At 38.7% G+C, this 24,215-nt stretch overlaps 1 protein-coding gene across 7 annotated transcripts in view; it reads left to right on the top strand.

Moving 5' to 3' along the window:
* The window catches only part of LOC139950490 (basement membrane-specific heparan sulfate proteoglycan core protein-like), a 124,381-nt gene that overhangs the window by 52,124 nt on the left and 48,042 nt on the right, over positions 1-24,215 (top strand). For 3 of the 7 annotated variants that reach the window (XM_071949193.1, XM_071949190.1, XM_071949189.1), the window contains 22 exons: positions 2,765-3,031; positions 3,584-3,838; positions 4,556-4,810; positions 12,051-12,215; positions 12,747-12,863; positions 13,180-13,317; positions 14,281-14,426; positions 14,857-14,998; positions 15,590-15,714; positions 16,081-16,284; positions 16,887-17,072; positions 17,408-17,535; positions 18,372-18,483; positions 18,782-19,017; positions 19,326-19,530; positions 19,984-20,124; positions 20,271-20,453; positions 21,026-21,121; positions 21,234-21,317; positions 21,722-21,840; positions 22,054-22,165; positions 22,795-22,908. In XM_071949193.1, coding sequence (XP_071805294.1) covers positions 2,765-3,031; positions 3,584-3,838; positions 4,556-4,810; positions 12,051-12,215; positions 12,747-12,863; positions 13,180-13,317; positions 14,281-14,426; positions 14,857-14,998; positions 15,590-15,714; positions 16,081-16,284; positions 16,887-17,072; positions 17,408-17,535; positions 18,372-18,483; positions 18,782-19,017; positions 19,326-19,530; positions 19,984-20,124; positions 20,271-20,453; positions 21,026-21,121; positions 21,234-21,317; positions 21,722-21,840; positions 22,054-22,165; positions 22,795-22,908 — 3,530 coding nt within the window. The remainder of the gene's footprint in view (positions 1-2,764; positions 3,032-3,583; positions 3,839-4,555; positions 4,811-12,050; positions 12,216-12,746; positions 12,864-13,179; positions 13,318-14,280; positions 14,427-14,856; positions 14,999-15,589; positions 15,715-16,080; positions 16,285-16,886; positions 17,073-17,407; positions 17,536-18,371; positions 18,484-18,781; positions 19,018-19,325; positions 19,531-19,983; positions 20,125-20,270; positions 20,454-21,025; positions 21,122-21,233; positions 21,318-21,721; positions 21,841-22,053; positions 22,166-22,794; positions 22,909-24,215) is intronic. The other 4 variants (XM_071949196.1, XM_071949195.1, XM_071949191.1 and 1 more) reach the window with 3 other exon arrangements.

Below are 24,215 nucleotides of genomic sequence, written 5' to 3'. Positions count from 1 at the left end.
AAAGGTACTCTTTGCTGAATTTTAATTGATACGATCTTTGGTGGTGGTCAAACTTGGGAGAGGACTAATCTTTCGTTGCTTCTGTGAAACACAGTTTGTCTCCACATTTGTTTTCACAATAATGGGGCTGTATTGACTCTTGAGGGTAAAAGTTGACAACAAATTGTAGACTGCCTATCAGATGATAGCATGGTGGAGTACTCTCCAAGTATACACTGATGTCCTAAAAATTTTGAAAACATCACAGACAATTCCTTGTTGACAAATAAGTTATTTAACACAAATTCCTCATTATATAATGTAGTTGTAGTATCAAAATAAAACTTGGCACGTAAACTGTATCTTACGTGGTTCCAAATATCCTGGTTGAAAAAAAAGGCAGAAAACTTGGTGACTAAACTGTATCATACCCGGTTCTAAATATCCAAACTGAAACTCTGTAAATGTTTAACCAAGTAAAAGTTTTGAACCAATTTCTTGTTGACAGGGGAAGTGGATGTGACACCACCAGTAATAAGTGGTTGCCCACCAAGAAATATCAAAAAATTGTTCCTAAATCCAAGTGGATCTGAAGGATTTGTTTTATGGGATGAGCCAACTGCCATCGATGATGACGGCCAACCAGTCCAAGTTAGACGCACACACATGCCGGCAATTTTCCTTACAAGTGGACGAACTGCTGTGCAGTATTTTTTCACTGATTCTAACGAAAATGAGGCAGTGTGCACTTTTTTCATTGATATGGGATCAGGTAGGAACTAAGTTCCTTTTGTGGTGATGGATTGTTAAACAAATAGTGTTTTTCTAAGATGATTTAAAAAAGAAATACACGTGTACTTGAATGGTGACCCTTTTAGGGGCCAAGTATCGAACTCTGTGGAACCTCTGCACAGTACCTGACAACAAAATCACATTTTGTTTGTTTGGAGAATGGACAAGTGAAGAATCCTTATCCACTGATATGATCCATTAACTAATCTGACCAATTACTTTTGTGTTGACCTGTTGAGGGCCAAGTGTTGTACCTTGAGGGACCTCATGTGTAAAATTGTATCCCTAAATTGTACGTACAGTTGATGAAACGCCTCCTGTAATAACTGGTTGTCCGCTGAGGGTTGAGGGAGTGGCTTACCGAGGTACCAGTGAAGGCCTTGCATTCTGGGTAGAGCCCACAGCAGTAGACGGTGACGGCAAACCAGTTCGAGTTGGCCGAACTCACACACCATCCAGTTTGTTCCCTGTCGGCTCAACGGCTGTTACTTATTATTTCAACGACACGGCTGCGAATCAAGCTGTGTGTTCTTTTATGGTTGTTATACAAAGAGGTATATTTTTTGGTGAACTTGAGCGTTAGTTTGCTGTCGGTGTTGTGATGTTTGCTTCTGTGAGGTAGCGGCCATTGACCATGTAGAAGTAACGTATTAGAAAAGAGGTTACTGGTTTGCAAGTCTATAATTAAGTAGAAAATTATAATAATACAGGTTGGACTATTACTCATGACCGAAACCTGGCTCAAGATTGTGGCCATTTTGAGAATGGGAATGTCGAGGCAGAGAAATTACGAGTGGTTTAGATTTTCAAACTGCCCCGGTTGTTGTTTCTATTTAGCATTTGTTGCGTTATCGGGAGACTCTGCACCCATTGTCTCAGGTGTTGTCTTAGTTTTTGTTGCTTTTTGGTTGCGTAACATTTAAGTTGTAAAAGAAACTTATTTTAAGTTTCTGTCATACTAAGCTGAAACAGTATAACACACAGTCGTTTTTGTTGTAGTAAAATTTTCTTTGTTTTCCATCGTAACATTGTTTCCTTTGTTATCCATTGGTGTAATATTATTTTGCAGGTACAAATGTATTATTTCTTAGCGCTGTACATTAACTCATATTAAGGCCTATATATAAAAAGATGTGTACATTGTGATGATTTTTTTTCTTATCTTTATAAATCATCTTAATCAGTATTGTCATCGTCATAACCAGCAGCAGAAGCTTCGGATCTGAATCTTTTCCATCATCATTATCATCATCATCAAGCCCATCATCATGGTCATTTTTCTTTCAGGGCGTATTCACCACAAACAAAAATCATGCCTTCGGTGCTTTGCTGATTTCTTTTCTTTCTCATTTGCCTATAAAATTTTGATGTCAGTGATTGTTAGCATAGCTTCTCAAGCCAAACGTTTATTTGCATTGCTTTTTGCGTGGATGTTTTTCTCTGCCTTTCTTTGCAGTAAAGCACTAACAAGGAAAGGAGTTTGAATATTGCAGAGTTTCTTCGCTGGCTTTAATTTTAAATACAAATCACTGATATTTGAAGATTTTCCATACATTTTGGTTTATTTTCGGTTCATCCGCCACAAAACACCATACAGCTGTGTGTTGCATACACTCTGTGGACATTCCTTTGTTCTGTGCGCTCTAGAAAAAAACTTATATTCAACACTGTCAAAAACACTTTTTTAACGCTACAAACGAATTGTGGGCCTGAGAATGAAAGATTTCCACATTATTCAGGGACTTAAAACACTATGTGGACTTACCTTTGTCCATACAGCGTCTTTAACAGTGTTGAAGAATAGGATTTTCCTTTAGTGTACAGAACAAATGTCCACAGAGTGACTGCAACACAGAGCTGCATGTGTTGTGGACTCTTGTCTTGTCCACACTTTTGTTATCAGGTCCACACTTCATATGTAACTTCTTAAACACTAACCTGGCCCGTCAACTCCTTTCAGAAATCTTGAGCTTTAAGATTATTTTTGGTACAGACATGACAGAGGAAAGAGACACGACACCACCGGTCATCTCTGGATGCCCGAGGGACATCGTCGGGAGAGCTGCCCCCGGTACGAATCAAGCGTACGTTACGTGGGAAGAGCCCACTGCGACTGACGACAGTGGTCAGTCGGTCACCATAGGGAAAACCCACGAACCAGATACGTATTTCATCGAGGGGTCGACGACCGTGCAGTATTTTTTCGTAGATACTAGTGGGAATGAGGCAATATGCAGCTTCGTCATTGATATAAGAAGAGGTAGGATATGGGAGTTATGTAATCCTGTGTCTTACAAAAGAAATTTTGCCTTGGAATAATTTTTTTTTTTTTTAGATCTTTATTTGTTATTATAGTATTTTTGTATTAGTGTGTTTGTACGTTTGTTTGTATAGTATACAGTCAATCTTTGTTATAGAGAGCACTGTTGTAAAGAGGTTCTGCTTACAGAGAGTACATTCTGAAGTCCCGAATCTCATTTCTGCTTTGTGTTTCTTTGTTTTGCTGTCCTATTATAACACATTCCTGTTATAAAGAGGTAATGTGGCCAGTCCCAGCGACCTTGTCATAATGACTGTTTAAGATGATAAAGAAGCAAAGCAATGAATACATATTGATTAAAATCAACAATTGGTATGCTTGTAAGACACAAAGCAAGTCTTTGTTCATTTTTAAATGCCGCTTTATTGTATGTAGTATGAAGTAATGTTTATCAAAGTTGATTTATGAAGAGATTTATCATGTTTTAAAGACCAAGTTTTAACCTTTTGATGATTTGATTTTACCATCCCTTTAACAACACGTTACATGTAGATGTCGACAACACCCGACCAGTTATTACAGGCTGCCCAGACACTGTGCTTGGGTCTGCGAGGTTCGGTGACCAGCAGGGTACTGCAGTTTGGGACGAGCCGACAGCCACTGACGATAGCGGTCAGCCTGTGCGTGTCTCTCGTACGCACACCCCCTTGTCCCCATTACCGCTTGGCTACACTAGAGTCATGTACGAATTTACGGACACCAGCCGAAATGTGGCTGTCTGCTCGTTTTTCGTGCTGATCCGAGAAGGTACTTGTGTGGTACTCTGTTTAAAAAAACTGATTTCATAAAAAAAATGTATACAAATTTATTTTGCGCTAACATTAACTTTCTTGTCATTTCATTGGTTGAATCATAAGCTGATAATCATCATTTGTTTCATAATTTAGTATCAAAATTAACTGAACAGTCATCAAATTCTGTAACTTAAAAAACATCAGCATGAACAAAACTTCCATTCTTTGCTGAGCAGACTGTGCAAGTCATGGGTGTATTGAAAATGAGGAAACAATTCGAGTGTGGAACATATCTGCCAGGATAAAAGCTTAAGAAGAGCGATAGACATTTTTTCAGTTGCAGCCCCCACTTAAAATTGCACTGTCTATTGGCCTTGCATAAAACTATTTAAGAGACCAAGTTTTTAAAGGTGAATTTGAATTACGCCACAACCAAAATGTAGTAAGGCAGCTGAAAGCCTTAACCCAAAACAGTTCATACTTTCATAAAGGCCCGGTCCCACTGCAGCGATAACGAGAGCGATACCGATCACGACGCAAAGAGAATGCATTCCATTGGTTGAATGAGCGTGTGCGTATTCTGCGTGGAGCAATTCAACCAATAGAACGCGTTCTCTTTGCGTCGTGATCGTTATCATTCTCGTCATCGCTGCAGTGGGACGGGGCCTTAAGAAAGGATCAGAAAAATGATAACCAGCTCCAAAATCTTGACCCTTATTAACTTGGACAGAGCGAGACACCACACCGCCAGTTATTCAGGGTTGCCCGTCGGATATACTAGAAACAGCCCCAGCCAACATGAATGACATTGACATTGTGTGGACTGAGCCCACTGCAATGGACAATGACGGGGCACCAGTGCGTGTATCAAGAACTCACACGCCAAATACGTCTTTCCAAATTGGAGAGTCGATGGTCAAGTACACTTTCACTGACAACAGTGGAAATAGTGCAACGTGCATGTTCCGCATTGTTATCTCCAGAGGTAGGGACACTGTTTGAAATTCTCCTAAAATCGTGGTGGAACTGCGTCTTCTATTAACAAAATGTTGGCACCCTGAATCCCCCCCTATCTTCTTCAGAATTTTGGCTCGCAATCTTTCAAAATCCAATAGAATTCTTTAGGGGTCTGATAACTGAAGCGCTCAAACCTTTGGAATGTGACGCAGTCCATCCTAAATCCATCAAAGTTTAGACGACTTAAGGGAAAGGATTTTGAAGAATTGCACCAGCCGTAGGTTGGATTTGACACAAATTTTGAACTTGGATTTGGAATCAATAAAAGGTGAAGGTTTATGTAATAAAACAAAATTAACAAAAATATACCTTGGAATGATGCTCATAATAATATTTCAATCACAAGTCTATCTCAACAAAGACTATAACCGTGTCCCAATTCCATGGCTCGGCTTACCAGGGAATTCTGCGTTTACAGATAATACAATTACGTGCTCTTCTGGGCACTGTAAGTGCAGAATTCCCTGATAAACAGCGCCATGAATTTGGGGCCCAATAACAGATGTTTACTTACTCTTTAAATCAACTGGGATTTGTGGTATGTTTTCTTTCTTTCCGTTTTTTTCTGGGCCTTGGTTTAAACCACTTTCCTGCCTAACACTCCGCTGGATTTGTTTTTCAGTCTTCGCAAACTTACAGTTTTTTTCCCCTCTGAAATCTTTAATATTTAAATCTTCTTTAACTTCCAACATCTGTCTCTGACTCTCTCTTTCTCTGAAACTCATTCTCTGGAATAATCTACCTCAAAATATCATCAATAACAAATAATAAAAACAAAAACCAGATTTTTTTTTTTTTAACCTCAAAAGTAAATTTTAAACAAGTCACTTGATTGATGACATAACTAATGAAACTCAGGGCCCACATCTGGCACAGTTTCCAATAAGTTGCCAATGGAAGTTATAAAGACTTCAGGCTGGTAGCCAGTACTTTCTTATATGGGAAGGTTTGCAGTACTTTCTTAGCATATTTCTGTGCTTACCAGTTTTGTGAAATTGCTGAACCAGACTGAGTTTCCAGAAATGATTTGAAGGAATTTCAAAACTTCACATTAAGTTATTTTCTGCAGATGAGAGGGAAAAAAAAAAATGGAACAGCAAAAGACAGTTTTACATTAAAGATATTTTATATCTTGGCCAGCTTTACGGAGCAAATTTACTTCCATCAGACCAATTTCATATTGAATTATCTTAAAAGGTACCGTGCCTTTAAGAGGTCACAGTAAGGACCTTTTTTATTGTCAAGAGGTCGCTACGGTAATCTGTCTCCGTACAGAGGAACGTGACCAAATTATTTGAAGTGTTCGCTGGTGGAGACTCATTGGTTTTATTCTAGTTATTAGGTTATTCAACTGTTATTTAAACTGTGTCATCCCAGAGCAGAAAACTCCTTTGGGGCCTGACTATAAAAGACCCAAAGGTACTCGCATTGTTTTGTGTCTGGTTCCCCATGTGAAACAGCAATATTGTGCTGTAGAATTGGTGGCTACAGCTACGACTGTTGCTCTTTAGTTCCTTGGTCATTGGCAGTAGCCGTAGCTAAGTCCTTTTCAACATGTATTTGTAAATTGTTATCATGCTCCAGATCTTTGCACTACCCCTCACCCCCACTTCATCAATGCCACATTTATAAAGTCAAATGGACATGATAAACACATGTCTCATAAACCTCTCTTTTTATTTACAAACATTGACTTCTATTTTGTGTAGGGAAGTTGAGTATCTGGGTTTGCACAAATTTCACCTTTTTAATAAAACATTTCAAGTTTTGATTTTTAAAGAAACATTATCTGTACTTTTTGTATTGGCTAGCCCAGTTGGTTTATCTTGGATCCGGGTAATTTTATAGCACTTGTATTCAATTATTGATTTATTTTATTTTACGGAAAGGCCGCTGTACTTTACAAACCAAGGTTTGGCAAAACTCAGAACTTGTGGTTCTTGCAAAAGAAGGTCTGTTTTCTTCCAAGACATGGGACACCAGACTTAATAACGAGGCACCAAATTCATTTCATCCAAACCAATTATGGAAAATTGGTCTCACCAGCTGGTCTGAATGATACCAAAGTTGGACGATTTGGTTTTAAGAAGAGTTAAGACTTTGGTGTTTAGGAAAAACGCTGAATAAACAAACTTTAAATTTAATAAGCATCAGAAGAAACACCTTTTAGGGGAAAATTTGACGTTCATTGTAAACTTTTTTCGGCTATGCTTTTGTAAATATAAAAATTTGACATCAAAGTCTGTGCTTATTCTGTCCAGGGTTCGGCCAAAGAGGAATAGAATTTCAAGGCCTTCAGCTATGCAGGGTTGCTCCAGTTGAGGGCAGTTTAGCAAACGCTTGTCCCTGGTACCTCGTTTTTTTTATGTTGACAAACTGCAATTACATTCTCGATGTCAGTACAAATATTTCCTGAGTTACGACACGGTACCCTGAAATTTTTCAAGCAATTAAATTAATGAACGGCACTTAAAAAAACAAATTATTTTGGTGTGGACATAATGTATCAGTACATGAAGCAAATTTTAAGTTGAGTACCATCGTAAGATTTTCTGCGGGAAACAACATTTTTAATCTGCCTTAACATTCCCCCGCACAAGAAATTCCATGCATTAAACATTTCGGATTAAACAGATTTAATTTATGTGAACATTTAACTTGTATAATTTCCAGATGGGAAAGATAACATTGTCATGAAATTGAGTCCCAAATAGGTCTAGGTCACATGCTTTTGGCTTGCTGGATGTTAGCGATTAAACGCTCAAGAACGGTAGTTAAAACTGTCATCATGTTGCCCATTGTTCATAAATGTCATCAGACAATAAATGATCTCATTTACCGTCACAGGATGTTTCAATTAATGAGCCTAACATCACTAAAAGTCATGAAGGAGTGACTCCAAAGTCAAAGTCTGTTTCGTGATGCACCTGTTTACCAATAGAAAGAGTCATCATAAAAATGATAAAAAACACTGTCAAGTCTCTGAACTCAAGGTAAAAATGGTATAAAACGCGACTGTTTTTGATACCCTTCAAGTGCAATTTTTTTCAAAATCCCAAAATATTTGATGACGTCACAATTCAAATTTACAGGGAGTTGTTTAGTGTGTTCCTGAATTTTGATGATATTCAATCTAAAGGTTATTAGATTTGACCGTCTGACTGGTGCAAACAATTCCTCTTTGAAACGACAGATCCATTCGTTTTTGCTGTCTGACATCGTGATTCAATTTTCATATTGAAACTAAATCGATAATTTTAACGTGAGGTAAGAGACTTCTAACTTTCCCCCCACTTTCATGACGACTCTATCTATTGGAAAATGAGTGCATAAAAAAACTCAATTTGACCTGGGAGCCCCTCTTTAAACCAGAGCAAACAAATAGTTATTTTGTGATTTTTACTCAAGTTCTTCATGTACCGGTACTCCACAAACATTCCCTTGTCATCCTTGAGCAAGAAAGTTAAATGACATGTTTGCTCAACAAGTTTTTGATGAATGATTTTTTTTAAATGTGCAGGTCATGACCTTTTATCGTTTCCTTGGTAACAAAAGATTCATGGATGCTTTAAGTGTGTAAAATTGTACACAAAGTGTCAGAAGTGTATTTTTAGCATTCATCCAGATAAAGCGTGGACCTATTTTGTTTTTATATTTTGAAGAGCTAAGAAATACAGCACCTCTCCCTTAACAGTAACGGTGACTTACAAGTTAGCTTGTTGTTCCACTGTTCTGTCACTTTTTCGTCCCACTTTGTTCTGTCAACTTTTTTTATTTAAGTCATATGCAAGTCATATACAAAATTTTTGTTGGCAGTGGTTTACAAAGTTTGATAGATGATCTTCCCATAAAGGGAACTTGGCTTTCTCCCACGAGGGGATATAAACATCAAGCTAGCAACATCCAATATCTCTCGTAAAAGTTTAAGAGTTGCACAAATCAAGAAATTGTGATTCAGTAACTAGGCGACATTACTTATTCTAGTCATTGTGAAATTAGAGCCGTTAGCTTGGAGTTGGGAGCAATGAACTTACACTTGAACAAAAAAGTTCCAGTTGTCGGGGTCCTCGGGTCATTTTACTGTATTTGGATTTCTTGCAAATCAATCATTTTGAAAAGTGACAATTGGAACGAGGAGATTGGGTAGGGATTGGGACTCTGGAATTTTTGGTGGAAAGAAAGCGTCGATTATAACTTTTTGCCACGTAACTCTTTAGAAGTATTGTCTTTCGTATCTCCTGCCACTGTACTAAGGTCATTTTGTAGAGAGCTGCAGTTTTTATTTTAGGATGCACTAATCGTCTGCTGCACAGGAAGTCTTAGACTAGACAATGTTTTGATAGACGAAAATGATTGTCAATTAGCAGACAAATAACTGTTATCAGTACGTCCATCGCTATCGGGGAAACTTCCTGGTGACTTTTGACAGAAATAGTGGTCGATATTCTAGTATTGGTGTGATCCCTCAGCTGAACTTTTACCGGGACTTTTTCCGCTGCACTAGGAAGCCCAGCAACAGTCTGAGGAAAAAGTTACAGAACAGGCACCTTTTTTGAGGGATGGGTTGTCTGCCATTTGATCGAATGAACTTTCCAAATGTTCAAAATGCATCGCAGGATGTCGGGCTGGAGTTTTGGAAGGCAGATGGAAGGAGAAGAAGGTTGGCTGTTTCGGACAAGGCAGCATGAGACGGGGGAACTGTTCGAGGAGGAGGAGGCATGCCACATGCAGATTCCCTGGCCCTGAAAATCTTGTGGTGTTTACGTGTGAAATTCTCCTGAGGTTTCATAACGACATGCAGACCTGGACTTATGGAACTACAGTAGGTGTTGTGGATGATATCGTTGTCTGCGGTCTTCCTGCGCCAAAAAGGGATGTGTCAAACATCAGGTTTTCACTTGGTCGTTTCCTGTGAATCAGCAAGAATTTGGAACTACTTACAGACCAGTTCATCTTGATCTTCAATAATTGTTTACAGTCGTAGCACGGTCTTCCAAAGGTTTCTCACTTCCAGTGTAGCAAGATGGCTGCTCGCATGGCAACTGCCTACAGTTACCAACACAAGAGGGCGGTATAACATATAACGTAACACACGTCTTTTAAATCTAAAAGACAATCTTCTTTATTTCCTGATGCAAATTTAACATGTTGAGGTACACGCTTCTGAAATATAGGTTAAAACTGCCTCTATAAGCTACTGGGCAAACTCAGTGGTCTAGTGGTAAGACATCTGCTCTAGAATTTTAAAGGTCGTGGGTTCCAATTCCACCAGGGTAATATGCCTGTGGATTTTTTTCACAGGACTTTCTTAAAGTATACAGTGTATAACATATAGTGTATGGATAAAAGACAATAACAAACCGAAACTAGGCAAACATTTACAATAAAGAAACAAGCCAAAATATATAATTGTTCACCAATACACAAACTAGCATATTTGCTGCTTACTGGCAGATTTTAGGTTGGTATGCTAACAAAATGCCGACAGAGAAATAATGTTTTGAGCAATCTTTAAAATTAATATGATTTCTTTAGCTGTATGTTTATTAATATTTGTTAATGTTAGGCATGGTAAGTTTAGTTTTCTTATAGTTTTAATTGTCAGATACTCCTATACATACAGTACTTAATACTTACCCCCAAAACGCTTCGTTTTAGAACAACCATTTAATGTGCCTTTTAAAATATTTGATTATATTTATGCATTTGTAAAAGTAATTTTTTGCATTCTTTTCTTCAGTCTATAACTCTTGATTGATTCATCAAAATAATTTCTCTGAAAATAACTTTCCAGTAACATGCGTGGTATTTGCATGATTCTTTGGGATTCATTTCTTGTTAACAAATAATTAATCACTTTCTTTTTAACTTTCACAGGTGACAAAGGAACGTTCTTAATCTGATTTAATCCGTTCTCTTTTCTTCCCATCTTAACCTGGCTTTCTTTGTTTTTGATTGAATCATATAACTATTAACTATGCATGTGTGTTGACCACAGAATAATTCTGTTGGTAAGTATAATGTTACTCCGATGTAAGCCACGCTTACGCCAAATGTCTTGTAAACTGTCTGGCTGGCGATTAGCGGAAGCCGTAGGAAATGCATTGCAGGATTAAAACTTTTCACTTGCCTGTCAGGGTAAAATTTCATGGCTCTGCTCTCCGCCGAATTCTGCGCTTGCGATCACCATTCTTCGCTTACAGAGCAACTGCTGAATCTATGGGCTAGCTGTGTAAGCGGAGAAGGCTTAGTAACGTGGTGTGGCACGTGCACAAGCCAGAAGTTAGGCGCAACTTTGGACGGGTTGAGTCAAATGCGCGGCTTATGTGACATAATGACCTACCAACAGGATAAGCTGTTTATAATGGATTTTTGATCTTTTCGGTTTTCTTTGGGAATCCTTGTTTGTTCATGATTATTAACTTGATGTCATTTTTCTTTTCAACACCATTTTGTTTCAAATTAATTACTTACAGAAAACACCTACTGCTAGTGCTTTGACATGTGTGTTTATGTACCTTTTAAATCAAATGTATTATTCATGATATTTGAGTATTTTTTCTTGCTTTGTTAAAGAAGAGAATGAACATGAAAATTAAATGCAATTTATTTTGGCCAGTATTTCATTCTGAAGTATTACATTACAATGCAGTTTTGTCAGCTAGGTTGGCGCAATGTTTTCATGTCTAGCCTTCCACCTCTACGACCCTGATTCGAATTCCTCCAAGGGCACTATGTGGATTGGGTTTCTCAGTCCCTACTTATCCCTTGATTAATTCTCTGGGGTTTTCCTCACACATCTATAAAACTGAAACACCCTTTCTTGTTTTCTCTCCATTGGGTACTTGGCTTGTATAGACTGTTATCATGGTGCAGCCATCTTTGAATTTCTCCCATTTATATCAATGTTACCAAACCGAGGCTGGAAGAACAAAGTAGTCTGGTTTCTTTTAGCAAAATGATTATTAGCATTCGTTATTGTTACTCGATACGAGGCACATGACCAAGATGGAGGCAGCTTGATAAAAGTATATAGTGATTCAGTTCGCTGGTCTGAGAGTCTGTGGCTTCACAACCAGAATAAACAAATAAAATGAAGTCTAATGTAGCCATGTGAAGAATATTTTGCCTTCTAATAATACCAAAAGCTGGGGCCGTAAAACTATTTGCACTGTCATAATTCATTTATGGTTTTGTATGTTTTGCAGCTCTTCCTCCATCGCCAAGCACGGCACCAACTCGGACCACCACTCTGTCCCCCGGTCAATGCAACCAGAACCAAGCTACATGCAGGAACGGTCAGTGTATACCGTTGTCGTATCGCTGTGATGGGGAACTGGACTGTGATGACGGATCAGATGAATCAAGCTGCTGTAAGTTATAACCTTATATTGCTTCCCTCCTTCTAGGAGCATATATGTTTTAGAGAGTTGTATTTGAGGATCAGATGAATCTAGCTGCTGTAAGTCGCTACTGCGTAACGAGCCGTAACCTTATATTGCTTCCCTCCGTCCAGGAGCATAAATGTTTTTGAGAGTTGAGTTTGAGGTTCAGATTATCTAGCTGCTGTAAGTTTATATTGCTTCCCTAGGTCCAGGAGCATAAATATTTTAGTGAGTTGAGTTTGAAGATCATCCCTGATTGCAAACGCAAATGTTGGCAGCTTTCGACCTCAAAACACCCTACATGGTCAGGAATACCCCTCTAACTGTTTTTGGGGGAAACTTTCCATATGCTGCCACCACTTTTTCACCCATTTTTACCAAAAGGATATCTCATTGGAGTAAATTAGATACTAATTTATTTCATAATGAATGAAAAAGTGGTGGCAGGATATGGACAGTTCTCCGATTTTCTGGGTACTTTTCACCCCTAACCCATCAAACACCCATTCTCCCCCACAGCTACCGCTGGCTGTGAACCCAATGAGTACCAGTGTTCCAGTGGGTTCTGCATCCAGAAGATCTGGGTATGTGACGGTGACGATGACTGCGAAGACGGAAGCGAAGAACGAAACTGTCGTAAGTTTACCTTTTCGCAAAAATCTTCTTGTATACATTTTGACAAAGTAAAAAGCTAAGCAACTTTTTGAACTGCAATAAGCACATAGCTCAAGTTCATAGAGCTGTCTTAAGCAGACATCTTTGCTTCATAGCTTCCTGCTTAGCTGAAATAGCAGGATACCAGTTAACAAATTGTACAGATGACATGGTATGTTGGCTGGTAACCTTACTCTGGTAAGCAAAATTGTATTGTGCTTAGCTACTTTTTGTGCCTAAGCAGTCCTAAGAAAATGGGCTCAAATCAGTGACATTCCTCCTTCTGGTTTATCAACAGCGGTCGCCTTGCCTGGTTCTCCGTGTGCCTCTACTGAGTTTCAGTGCTTGAACACAGTGACTACGCAGTGCATCCCTAAAGCTTACCAGTGTGACAAAGACTTTGACTGCAGCGATCGCTCCGATGAGATTGGATGTTGTAAGTTTACCCTCGGAAGGAATATAACATTGAAGTTTCAATGTCTTAGACCACAGGAAATTATTATTATTATCGAAAGTTTCTGGTGATGAAATCAAGGATGCCTCCTAAGTAAACTTAATCACTAAAGCTCGCAAGCCTGGCTGAAACCTGTAAACAAGGGTGCTTGCAATGTGAACCAGGAATACTGGGGTTAACCCCTACTCTTTCATGATAAGTGTTCAGCCGTCGATTTCACAAAGAGTTAGGACTCGTCTTATCTTGAGTTTCTAACTTAGGATTAATCTTAAGGTCTGCATGCTACAGTCCAGGATTGGGACTCGTCTTAAGTCCTAAGATTGGTCTTAAGTTTAAATGTAGGGAGAGTTTTGTGAAATCGGCGGTTGGGTTCTTCACATGCACTGACAATCCTAGTATACAGAGGACCCACAGCTTAAAGGGACATGTTGCCTTGTATCGGGCGAGTTGGTCTTTGAAAAGTGTTTGAAGCATTTTATTCTTTATATAAAACATCTTTCCAACCATATGCTTTTTATAGTAAACTATTTCAAACGCTTTTCAAAGACCAGCTCGCCCGATCCAGGCAATCGTTTAATGTCCCATCTGAAGGACAGAGTAACTATGGTAGAGTGTCCCACTCCGGGATACAAGTGCCATGACCTGGACTCAAACCCTTCTTCTTCTGATGAGAAAACACCAGGGTCCTGTGCCGCTTGACTGCTTGGCCACAACACGCCATTAAATTACTGCAATGACGTATCTATTTTGTACACAAATGATGCCGTTATGTGCTGACATCTCGTCCCTGTAGAAGGGCTCATATTAGTATTCAGATGTGTCCAAATAAATCCAGCTTTGTTTCCTGACTTGTCCAAAATTAAATTTATGAAACTGACTTCAACTGTCTTTTCAGACACGTGTTGCTCATTTTTGTTTGCATTTTTTTCCCCCCCCCCTCCGCAGCCAAACCTGAGGTGACTGTTTCGCCCGGTTCCCCGGTGACGGTGACCGTGGGTGCAACGGTAGTCATCACTTGCATTGCTCTGGGCAATCCGGTTCCCATCATTTCATGGCGTTTCAACTGGGGTCCATTACCAGACCCGTCAAAGGTAAAAAATTAGAATTAGTCGTTTGATGGACAAGTTTCGACTGGTACTTTTTAAAGTGAGTGTCTAAAGTTGTAAACTTTTGCACGTTCACTTAACTCTGTTGAGGACATGAATTTCTGTATAGTAACCAACGACAAACATGGTATAGATGGGATTTGAGGCATTTTATGGTGAGGTATCGATATTTTGTTTGCGGTAAAACCGCATGTATATCTACTTGCTGGGTAGATTATGTTCTTGTGACAAATTGTCTTGTCTTTATTCTTCTGCCGCCGCAGAGATTTTTGTGGAATTCGTGAGACTTCTCAGTTCTAAAAAGAACTGTTCTACATATTAACTGCTACCTTGGCAGTAGGTACTCTTTTGTGCCTTTGAGTTTGGGCTGTGTAGATTACTGCAATCTGTAAACAATGATTGTTTCTTTTTCAAGGCGAGAGCAGTGAGTGAGAATGGCCGTGGTATGCTGACTATTTACAACGTCCAGGAGAGCGACCAGGGAGCCTATACATGTGAAGCAATGAACAGCATCGGATATCTCTTTGCTATTCCGGACGCCATACTCATCGCTATCCGTAAGCTAACAACATTTCATCCACCTCTTTAGATTTGTTGTTTGGGGAAAGACTGCAACGTTGTTTTATTATTTATATTAGGGAGACCTACAATATAGCTAGATATAGCTCAGTTGGTAGAGTGCGGGCATGTTAATTTGGAGGTCGTTGGTTCAAATCCCGCTTTAGTCAAATTTCTTTCTTTGTTCAAGCCCAAACCATTATTTATATTGTGAAGGTTTCTTGGAAAATTAGTTGACTCGGATAAATAGGGTAATTTTACCCTGTCGTCTAAAAGGAATTTCCCATTTATCCCCTCGCCCCCCCCCCCCCCCCCTCAAAAAACCAACAACAACAACAGTAGCAACACTTATGCTAAGCAGTGAAATAGGTTTTGTGTTTGTTTATTCAAGACTTCCATTGAAGAAAACCCATTTTTGTGATCTTGGTCTTGATCTTAAAAAAAAAACCATTCCCTTCAGCCTTATCATACTTTGAATGAAGCTCATGAATACTCATTTGTTTAAATAACCTACAGCACCTCATGAATACTCATTTATTTAAATAACCTACAGCACCTCATGAATATTCATTTATTTAAATAACCTACAGCACCTGAGGGCATATGCACCGGTAATGTATTCAACAATGGAGCTCTGCTTCCTGAAGACTGCATTGAATGCTTCTGCTTTGACATTACATCAAGATGTACTGGGAGTGGCTACTACCGCACACAGGTACATGAATAATTCAGTGATTAATGACTTGAGTATGAATAATTCATTAGTTTACTACTTAAATTGAATGCTTCTGCTTTGACATCATCACATCAAGATGTACTGGGAGTGGTTGCTATCGCCCATAGGTACATGAATAATTCAGTGATTAATTATTTGAATATACAATAAGACAAATTATAATTCATTAGTTAACCAGATCAAATCGAGTTAAATTGAAAGAATTCACAATGTTTTATACTACCAACAGTTCTCAAGTAAGTTTTTATGATCAACATTATTTTGAGTAACCACCAATAGTGTCCAGTGGCTTTATTCAGAGAAAGTCAAAGAATTTGTTTTCTTCTTTGAATTTTGTTTTTTTAGTTGGGACTTGTCTATTCAAACGACGATACGCAAGGAACTCTTCTCGGATCCCGGTCTCGTTTGGACGGTTCGATCACCACTGTGGACGAGAGCCTCGTTCAGGTCAACCCCAGCACAGATGAGGTGACTGTGTTGGATATGAACCGCAGACTACCAAACGGAGAGTACTACTGGGTGCTGCCTGATGCCCTGCTAGGAAATAGGGTACATTTGTTTGTTTGTTTGATTGTTTGTTTGTTTGTTTGTTTGTTTGTTTGTTTGTTTGTTTGTTTGTTTGTTTGTTTAGATCAAGTTTGGCATAGCACCCATGTTTTGGTTCTCAAAAGAACCGTTGGTTCTTGCATAAATCAAGAAATTGTGATTCTGTAACTAGACGACAATACTTATTCTAGTCGTTGTGAAACCAGCGGTTATCTTGGCAGGATTCGAACCCACAGCCTTGTGATTGCAAGTCCTGCAGTCCAATGACTTGACCATGTTGACATATTTCTTGTTTCTAGGGGTGGGTGTATTTGTAATTACTTCTAAATAGCTCCTCCCCCCCAAAAAAAAAAAATAAATAGAAAAAAAATAAGAACAATGAAAATAAAAACAAATAATACGATAAATAAATAAGTTATAACTACAACTCTTAAACCAAACAAAACCAACACTGTTTTGAAGGTTGGGATCATGCATTGGTTATTTGAATGAGGAAAAACGAGTCACAATATTATCAATTCCCCGATCTTTCTCACCCCAAATAAAACAAATTCTGTCCACTGTAAACAAATTTATTATCAAGATATATTGGTCTCTCTCTGCAGCTGACCAGCTATGGAGGTGAACTGCAATATCGCGTTCGGTTCAACGCTGAATCCGGTGGCCGACCAATCGCGGCGGACCTGACCCCTGATGTCATCTTAGAGGGTAATGGGATGAGATTGAATTACGTAGTCGGACGGAGTATGGAAGAATCACGATTCAACGAAGTCAGCGTCAAAATTGTCGAGGTGAGACATCTATAAAAAAGAAAGTGTGTTTCTTATAAAAATAGAATTAGGTATTCGCACTGCATGCTACCAATGAAAAGGATCTACACAATTATGGTATAAATGCATAAAAATAGCTAATAGCCTGATGTTTCGGTTTCAATTTGTCTGCCTTTGTAAAAATCAGAAAAACTGTCTTTAAATAGCCTGAAGTCTACTTAAACTGACACCATGTTAAAACAAGTATGTCAGCTCTTGTGCTCAACAATTTGTTTCTACTTTTTTCAACAAGGACCAAATATCATGCTTGTTACTAAAAGAATATTAAAAATGATGTTTTTTTATTGAAAATGAAGGATGGTTGGATCAGAGAGGAAGGAAGTCAAATGACTCCAGCAACGAGAATGGAAGTAATGATGGTGCTTCAAAACGTCGAGAAATTCCTGATAAGAGCTTCGTATAACACTAACACTCGGGACACAAGGTATTTTGACAGAGCTGGCTAGAGTAAAATATAAAAAAGAACTGTATTTAGTGCCTAACACATTCAGAAGAAAGTCTCTAAGCGCTTGGGAGAACACAAAGAAAATAAGGTAGTCTTGAAATGTGAGACGGTGGTAGCTTGAAATAATGATGGCGCTTCAAAACGTCCAGAAATTCCTGATCAGAGCTTGGTATAACACTAACACTCGGGACACAAGGTATTGTGACAAAGCGGGCTAGAGTAAAATATAAAAGAACTGTATTTATATAGTGCCATAACACCTTCAGCGGGCTAGAGTAAATTTAGGGTAAAACTAGGACCTGAGTCTTTAAAGGCCTAATTTAGATGCATTTTTTGAGTGTGTTAAAAACGAAGAGCCACAATTGGAATGAAATCTCATAGGTTTGTTCAGCATGATATTTTCATTGAGAAATTATTTGGGGTTAAACATAAAAAAGTGAATTGAGTAGCATGTCAACCCGCGACCTCAAGATGAATGTGCTGGCACTCTACCACCTGTAACCGACATGTTTATTGGCAATCTCCCTGTTAGTAAATATCTGTTTTTTTATTATTGTTTTTCTAAAATTTGACTCCCAAAATGGCCGACCGTATTAGTCGACGAGGTTAAAGGAAAACCGTGCAATTTCGAGGCATGTTTGTGTGGATCATTGTATTCTACTTTAACAACATCTTTCTACCCATCTGCACTTCATAAAAAAATGGTAACAATCTTGCTCAAAGACCAACTAGACTGGTCCAAGGCAAAGTGTTCCTTTAAGGGATGCAATTTTCATTTTTGATTAACATTTGAAACAATTTTTCCCCTCTTTTAGTCTTTCCAATGTTTACCTTGATGGCGCTCAAGCAGAGAACAACGGGAGAGACGAAGCCTTCTCGGTGGAGAAGTGTGAGTGTCCTCTGGGTTACACAGGTCAATCTTGTGAGGTATGTAGATTTAAAATGTCGAGGGATGAGGTTTTCTCTGAAGGGTTTGGGTACTGTTTGTAGGACACAAAACCCAACTGTCCACATATTTACATTAAACTTACAAGTACACGGTTTAAAGATAATAATGATAGAAATCTTACCTTAAAATATTACTTGCTGAGGTGCTGTAGTTTTTGAGAAGTGAGTAAAACATTTTCACACAAAAATTGTTCGTAGAGTTTCCTGAAAATACCAAAAGTACAAACGTCAAAACTTCACAATGACTCAATTTCCACTGTGTTTTTTTTCCTGCTAGTATTGTGACTCGGGTTACTACCGTGTCCGTGACAACCGTTACCTGGGTTCCTGCCAGCCGTGTGAGTGCAATGGTTACTCTGTCCAGTGTGACGCAGAGACGGGCGCCTGCCTCAACTGCCGTGCCAACACAGCGGGCAACAGATGTGACCAGTGCGCTGAGGGTTACTTCGGTGATCCGTTATCGTCCATCCCGTGCATGCCTTGCCCCTGCCCACTCACAATCGACCCGAACCAGTAAGTCTAAAGCTCTGTTTATCTTTTGTGTGCTGTTTTTATCTATCAATGACCGTTACACTGACCAAAAACAATCTATATGACCCTTCCTGTAAGAAGTTTTTTTCTTTATCACAAAAACAAGGAAATTTACTTCTTATATTATATTCTAAGGGCACGTCTGCACGTATGTTCCACTTGTGTTTTCGTTCACTATGAAATGATGGGATTTCAGTATTCCTACAAATGAATAATTTTTTGAAAAAAATACCTAACTGACGAGTAGGATCTTCAAGGTCTTTGAAATAAACCTTAAAAATTTTCCCCAGATTTTCCCCTACTTGCTACCTTGACAATGATGGCTTGGTCACCTGCGACGCCTGCCCTCAAGGGTATGATGGCAGACAGTGCCAGACTTGCGCACCCACGTATACTGGAGACCCGATGAACTTCGGAAGCTCTTGTGTGCCGGACGACAAAAATTGCAACTCGGATGGAACAGTGGAGCTGGTTGGTGCAGAGTGTGCCTGCAAGGTAAACACTGACCCTTAGAATTTTCGTCTAGTTCCCTGTAAGCCTTAATGCTACTTTAAATCCAATTGATAAGAGCGATCTGCCTATTTCTCAAGAAAAAATTCAGTATCCACAGATTGAAAAAGTGTATCCACACACATCCACAAATATCTATCAAACTTTTTTAGCTGACGAACTTGTTAAAGAAGGTGTGTCTGCATCCTAATGTCAAATCTCTTATCCCAATTGCGAATGCGAAGTGAATTTTTAAATCACAGCCCTGTTTTCGTCGCGAATGTTTCGCAGGAGTTGAACACAAGTCAACCGGCGCGAATTTTCTTGTTGCGTTTTTGTGACGTCAACATTTGTATCGCATTCACATTCGCAGGAAGTATGAACCGGGCTTATCAGCTGTGGATACAGAGTAATATCCACAGCATCAACTTAACTTTAGTTCTGATTCCATTCCTGCAGGACAATGTACATGGCGAGGAATGCGACCGTTGTCAGCCGTTCACATTCCATCTTAACAGCAACACGCCCGATGGGTGTGTATCTTGCTTCTGTATGGGCGTCACCCGAGACTGTTCCAGCACCACCCAGTACAGATCACAGGTAGGGACGGATAAGATGTCATGGCAGAGCGGTTAAGGGCACTTGATTCAAACTCTGGTGTTTCTGATCAGCAGAGTGTGCAATCTATCTAATGTCCTTTTTTTGTCAGTAGTTGACAGGGTTCTTGATCCCATTTTTGTTGTCAGGTTTCAGCTGTGTTCACCCAGAACAACCAAGGTTTCGTCCTGTCTGATAGCCTAGGGAACACAGTCATTGACCAGGGGCTGGCCGTCAGCCCTCTCTCAAGAGAGCTCACCTTCAGTAACTTCCGATCCTTTGAACCACAGACTTATTACTGGAGCCTACCTGAAACCTTCACTGGCGACAAAGTAAGTAACTAAGCATTCTACCCAACATAGGCCCCCTGACGATGACTAGAGCAAGCTAGTCGAAACGTTTATCCCAATTTAAAAACTGACTCCGCTAAGCTTAAGTTAGCAGTCCAAGCTAATTTTCTATACCTTCCGCCCAGGTTGAAGTTAAAAAGCAGAACAGTTCTTTTCAGAGCCGAGAACTTTCCCGAACAATCCGCTAAATCTACTCCTCGGTAAGAGACTATGTAGCAAGACGGTTTCTAAAGAACAAACCTGGCAAGTGGATACATACATACCGCAAACCAAATGTGTATTAGTGTTCTACCCTTGCACAATGCGCAGCGCAGTAACACGCATCTATCCTGTCCGCCGTTTTGGGAGTAAAAATGTGCTCGAAGGATCTTACTCCCGAAATGATTGAAATGATGGACGACTATAGAATGAGATATCTCAGTTTATAGAGCAGGTTCGAATCCCGATCATGTCCCTTTTTCTTTGTTCAAGCCAGAATTTCTTAGAATTTACCCAATCAGTTTGACCCAATTTTTGTACAATACTTTAATAAGTTTCATTGAATGTATGTGCAGGTGTCTTCGTATGGTGGCAATCTTCGGTACACCATTACTTACCAACATGGCGCTGGAGCAACTTTCACCAACCAGGAACCGGATATCCTGCTGATTGTAAGTGTTTTTGTTACTAAACCTCTCACTAGGTGGCAATTTGTTTGCTTTTTTAATAGATAACACTATTGTTATTTTTATATTAATATACTTTTTTTCTGCCTGCCAACAGGGTAATGGAATCACAGGTAAGATCGTTCATCAAGAGCGTCCAATTGCCAGCAGCTACAAGACCTATTCTGTTCCAATCATCGAGGTACGTTTCACAAACACTTGCTTTTAAACTTATATGCTAAAAAAGAAATCTATGAGGAAATTGTAATTTTTTTTTATAGTGGACATTTCGATGGGCACATCATGTTTACCTGTGGAAATAATAATATTATTATTTTTTTTTCTTATAACAGAGCAACCAACTCTCCCTCTTTTTGAAATTGAACCAATCTTTCCTTTTGTTTTGCAAATCTCGATCCCATTTTTTTTTTTTATAGATTATTGATCTGCGTTAGACACATCATAGCGTTTTGCAATTTCTTGAAAAACTACTTTATAAATGCCAGTTATTATTATTATTGGTGATTGGTGATTATTATTATTGTTGATGCAGATGTTTGCAACTCTGTAAATAAATGTGTGTTTTACTGGGTTTTTTTTTTGCAGACTTACTGGACGAGATTGGACGATCAACCCCTGACCAGAGAGTTCCTGATGATGATGTTGGCCGACCTTGATCTGATTCTAATCAGAGCCGTGTACAGTTATCCAACCACCTACGCTGTGTAAGTAATATGGCGCCCTCAATGTTTGAATTCAATTCAATTCAAATGTGCATTTACTTCCATTCTTCCATAAAAAATATCGACAACTAAAATATCATAGACGTTAAATTTGCATCGAGATGAAGAATATTAATGCAGTGAAGGTAAGTATTCACTACTTTTCCAAAAGGGAACTAGAGGAGAGGATTAATCGGCTACTTTTCACTTTCGCAGGATTAAGGATGTAACCCTTGACATTGCTGAGCCAAGGAACACTGGTAGAGAGAGAGCGTATGCCGTCGAACAGTGCATCTGCCCCGTGGGGTACACTGGGCTTTCATGTGAGGTGCGTTACACAAGTTCTTACCTCTACGCCAAATTACTCGTCACATAGGGATATCGGGATTCTGGACCCAAGTTTATCTCTGGAACTTTGTAAAAAAAAATTGTTTTTACAAAATAAGGGTGTAATGTATAATTTACCAAGGTTCTTACCTCCACATCAAATTACTCTTCAAATAGGGATGTGAGGGTTCTTTCTACCAAGCTCATTCTGGACCCAAATTTATCTCTAGAACTTTGTAACAAATTATATTTTGTTTTGAAAAAATAATTAAGGGTGGTCTATATAATTTACCCAAGTTCTTACCCCACAACATATTACTCTTCACATAGGGATGTCAGGGTTCTTTTTACAAAGCTGTGGTCATTCTGGACCCAAAATTATCTTTAGAATTTTGTAAAAAAAAAAAAATATTTATGTACATTTTTGCATTTTTAATTTTTTGTTGCTTTTCTAATTCTAAATTATTTACACTAACTGGCATTCTCCCTATAGTGAAACTTTGCTTGCAAATTTTGTTTTCATCAGAAATTTTGCTGGAGAACAGTTTTTACTCTCCTGAAAACTCTCCTGTTTACTGATGAAGTGTTCTACTGTTTGTGAAAATGAAAGGTGATTTCTTGTTTATGTAGGATTGCGATGTTGGCTTCACCCGCAGTGGGGGCGGCCTTTACCTCGGTGTGTGCGAGCAATGCCAGTGTAATCGTCACGCCACGGACTGTGACCCAGAAACGGGGGCTTGTAGGGTGAGTAGAAAATTGCGACGGGATGGAATTCTTTTGGGACCATAGCGGTAGCAAAAAGTTTCAAGTTCGCATAAAACATGGTTGTAGTATGATTTTCATAATGAGTAAGCTTTCACACTATAATTAAACATTGATGTTTTTTGTATAATACCTTTAAAGGCAGTAGATACTGCAGGTTTGTTACTTTTATGCATATGTTGCGATACACCAAATGAGAAGTAAGCCTGGGCGATATCGAATTATTTTATTCACGATATATCGCCGATAATATATCGCGATATTCGATATAATCGCGATTAATTAAATTTGACATCATCAGTCTTCAAACTCCCAGTGAAAGTTTTAGAAGAGACAACCATAGCATAAGAGAGGTGTTATAATGACCTTTTCTTCTGGTTTTACTCCAAACCTATGGGGTGCAAGATGTCTCAGCTAGGAAATACATCGCGATATTGCGATACTAAAACGATATGTATTTCGATTAAAACCAAATCGAACCGATATCGAAATCGTTTCCAAATTAATATCGCGATATTAGATAATATCGTGATATCGCCCAAGCTTAATGAGAAGGCTAGTCTTTGAAAATTACTAATAGTGTCCAGTGTCTTTAAACTTCCTACACTGTTGACTTTTTACATGAATTAACATTTCTCAAATTAATTTGTCTTTTTCCTGCTAAACATGCTTTCTAACAGTAGGACCCAAGGTAAAGTATAACCCTACTATTGACTTAATATCATTTTTATCAAAACCTAGTTTTATGTAACTCATACGTTGATCCTTCCCAGGTCGAAATTCCAGTTGAACCTAGTTAAACTGGGTTTAACTGGAACCAGTTGAAACCAGTTGATAAACTAGTTAAACATAGTTAAAACCAGTTGGTTTAGTATGGAAAATGGACAGAGACCAACTGGTTTATAATTTCAACCTAGTTGAACACAGTTAAACCTAGTCCAAACCAGTTGGTTAATATGGAAAATGGACGAGTTTGGTCACTATCCAGTTGAACCAGTTGACCCCAGTTAACTAGGTTCAACTGGAATTTTGACCTGGGTTGTGATTAGTGGAACAGTTGTCACATGTCATCCTTTATTTTGCCATGTACGTAATTTGTAGTTTGCAACAATGCATTCACATTCGTATGCAAAAGTATATTATATGTTCTTTTTAAGAAAGCATCACCTATCAAAGTTTGTAAAACAAATTGTATTTCTTAATGGTTTTTCTGCCATTTTTAAAATTCCTATTTTCTTAGGAATCTCTGTATTTTAAACTCAATTCAGCTTGTAGCTGCGATGTTTGAA

Source organism: Asterias amurensis, chromosome 18, assembly GCF_032118995.1.
Source record: "Asterias amurensis chromosome 18, ASM3211899v1".
NCBI classification, from domain to species: Eukaryota; Metazoa; Echinodermata; class Asteroidea; order Forcipulatida; family Asteriidae; genus Asterias; species Asterias amurensis.
This window is presented reverse-complemented; position numbering and strand designations above follow the sequence as displayed.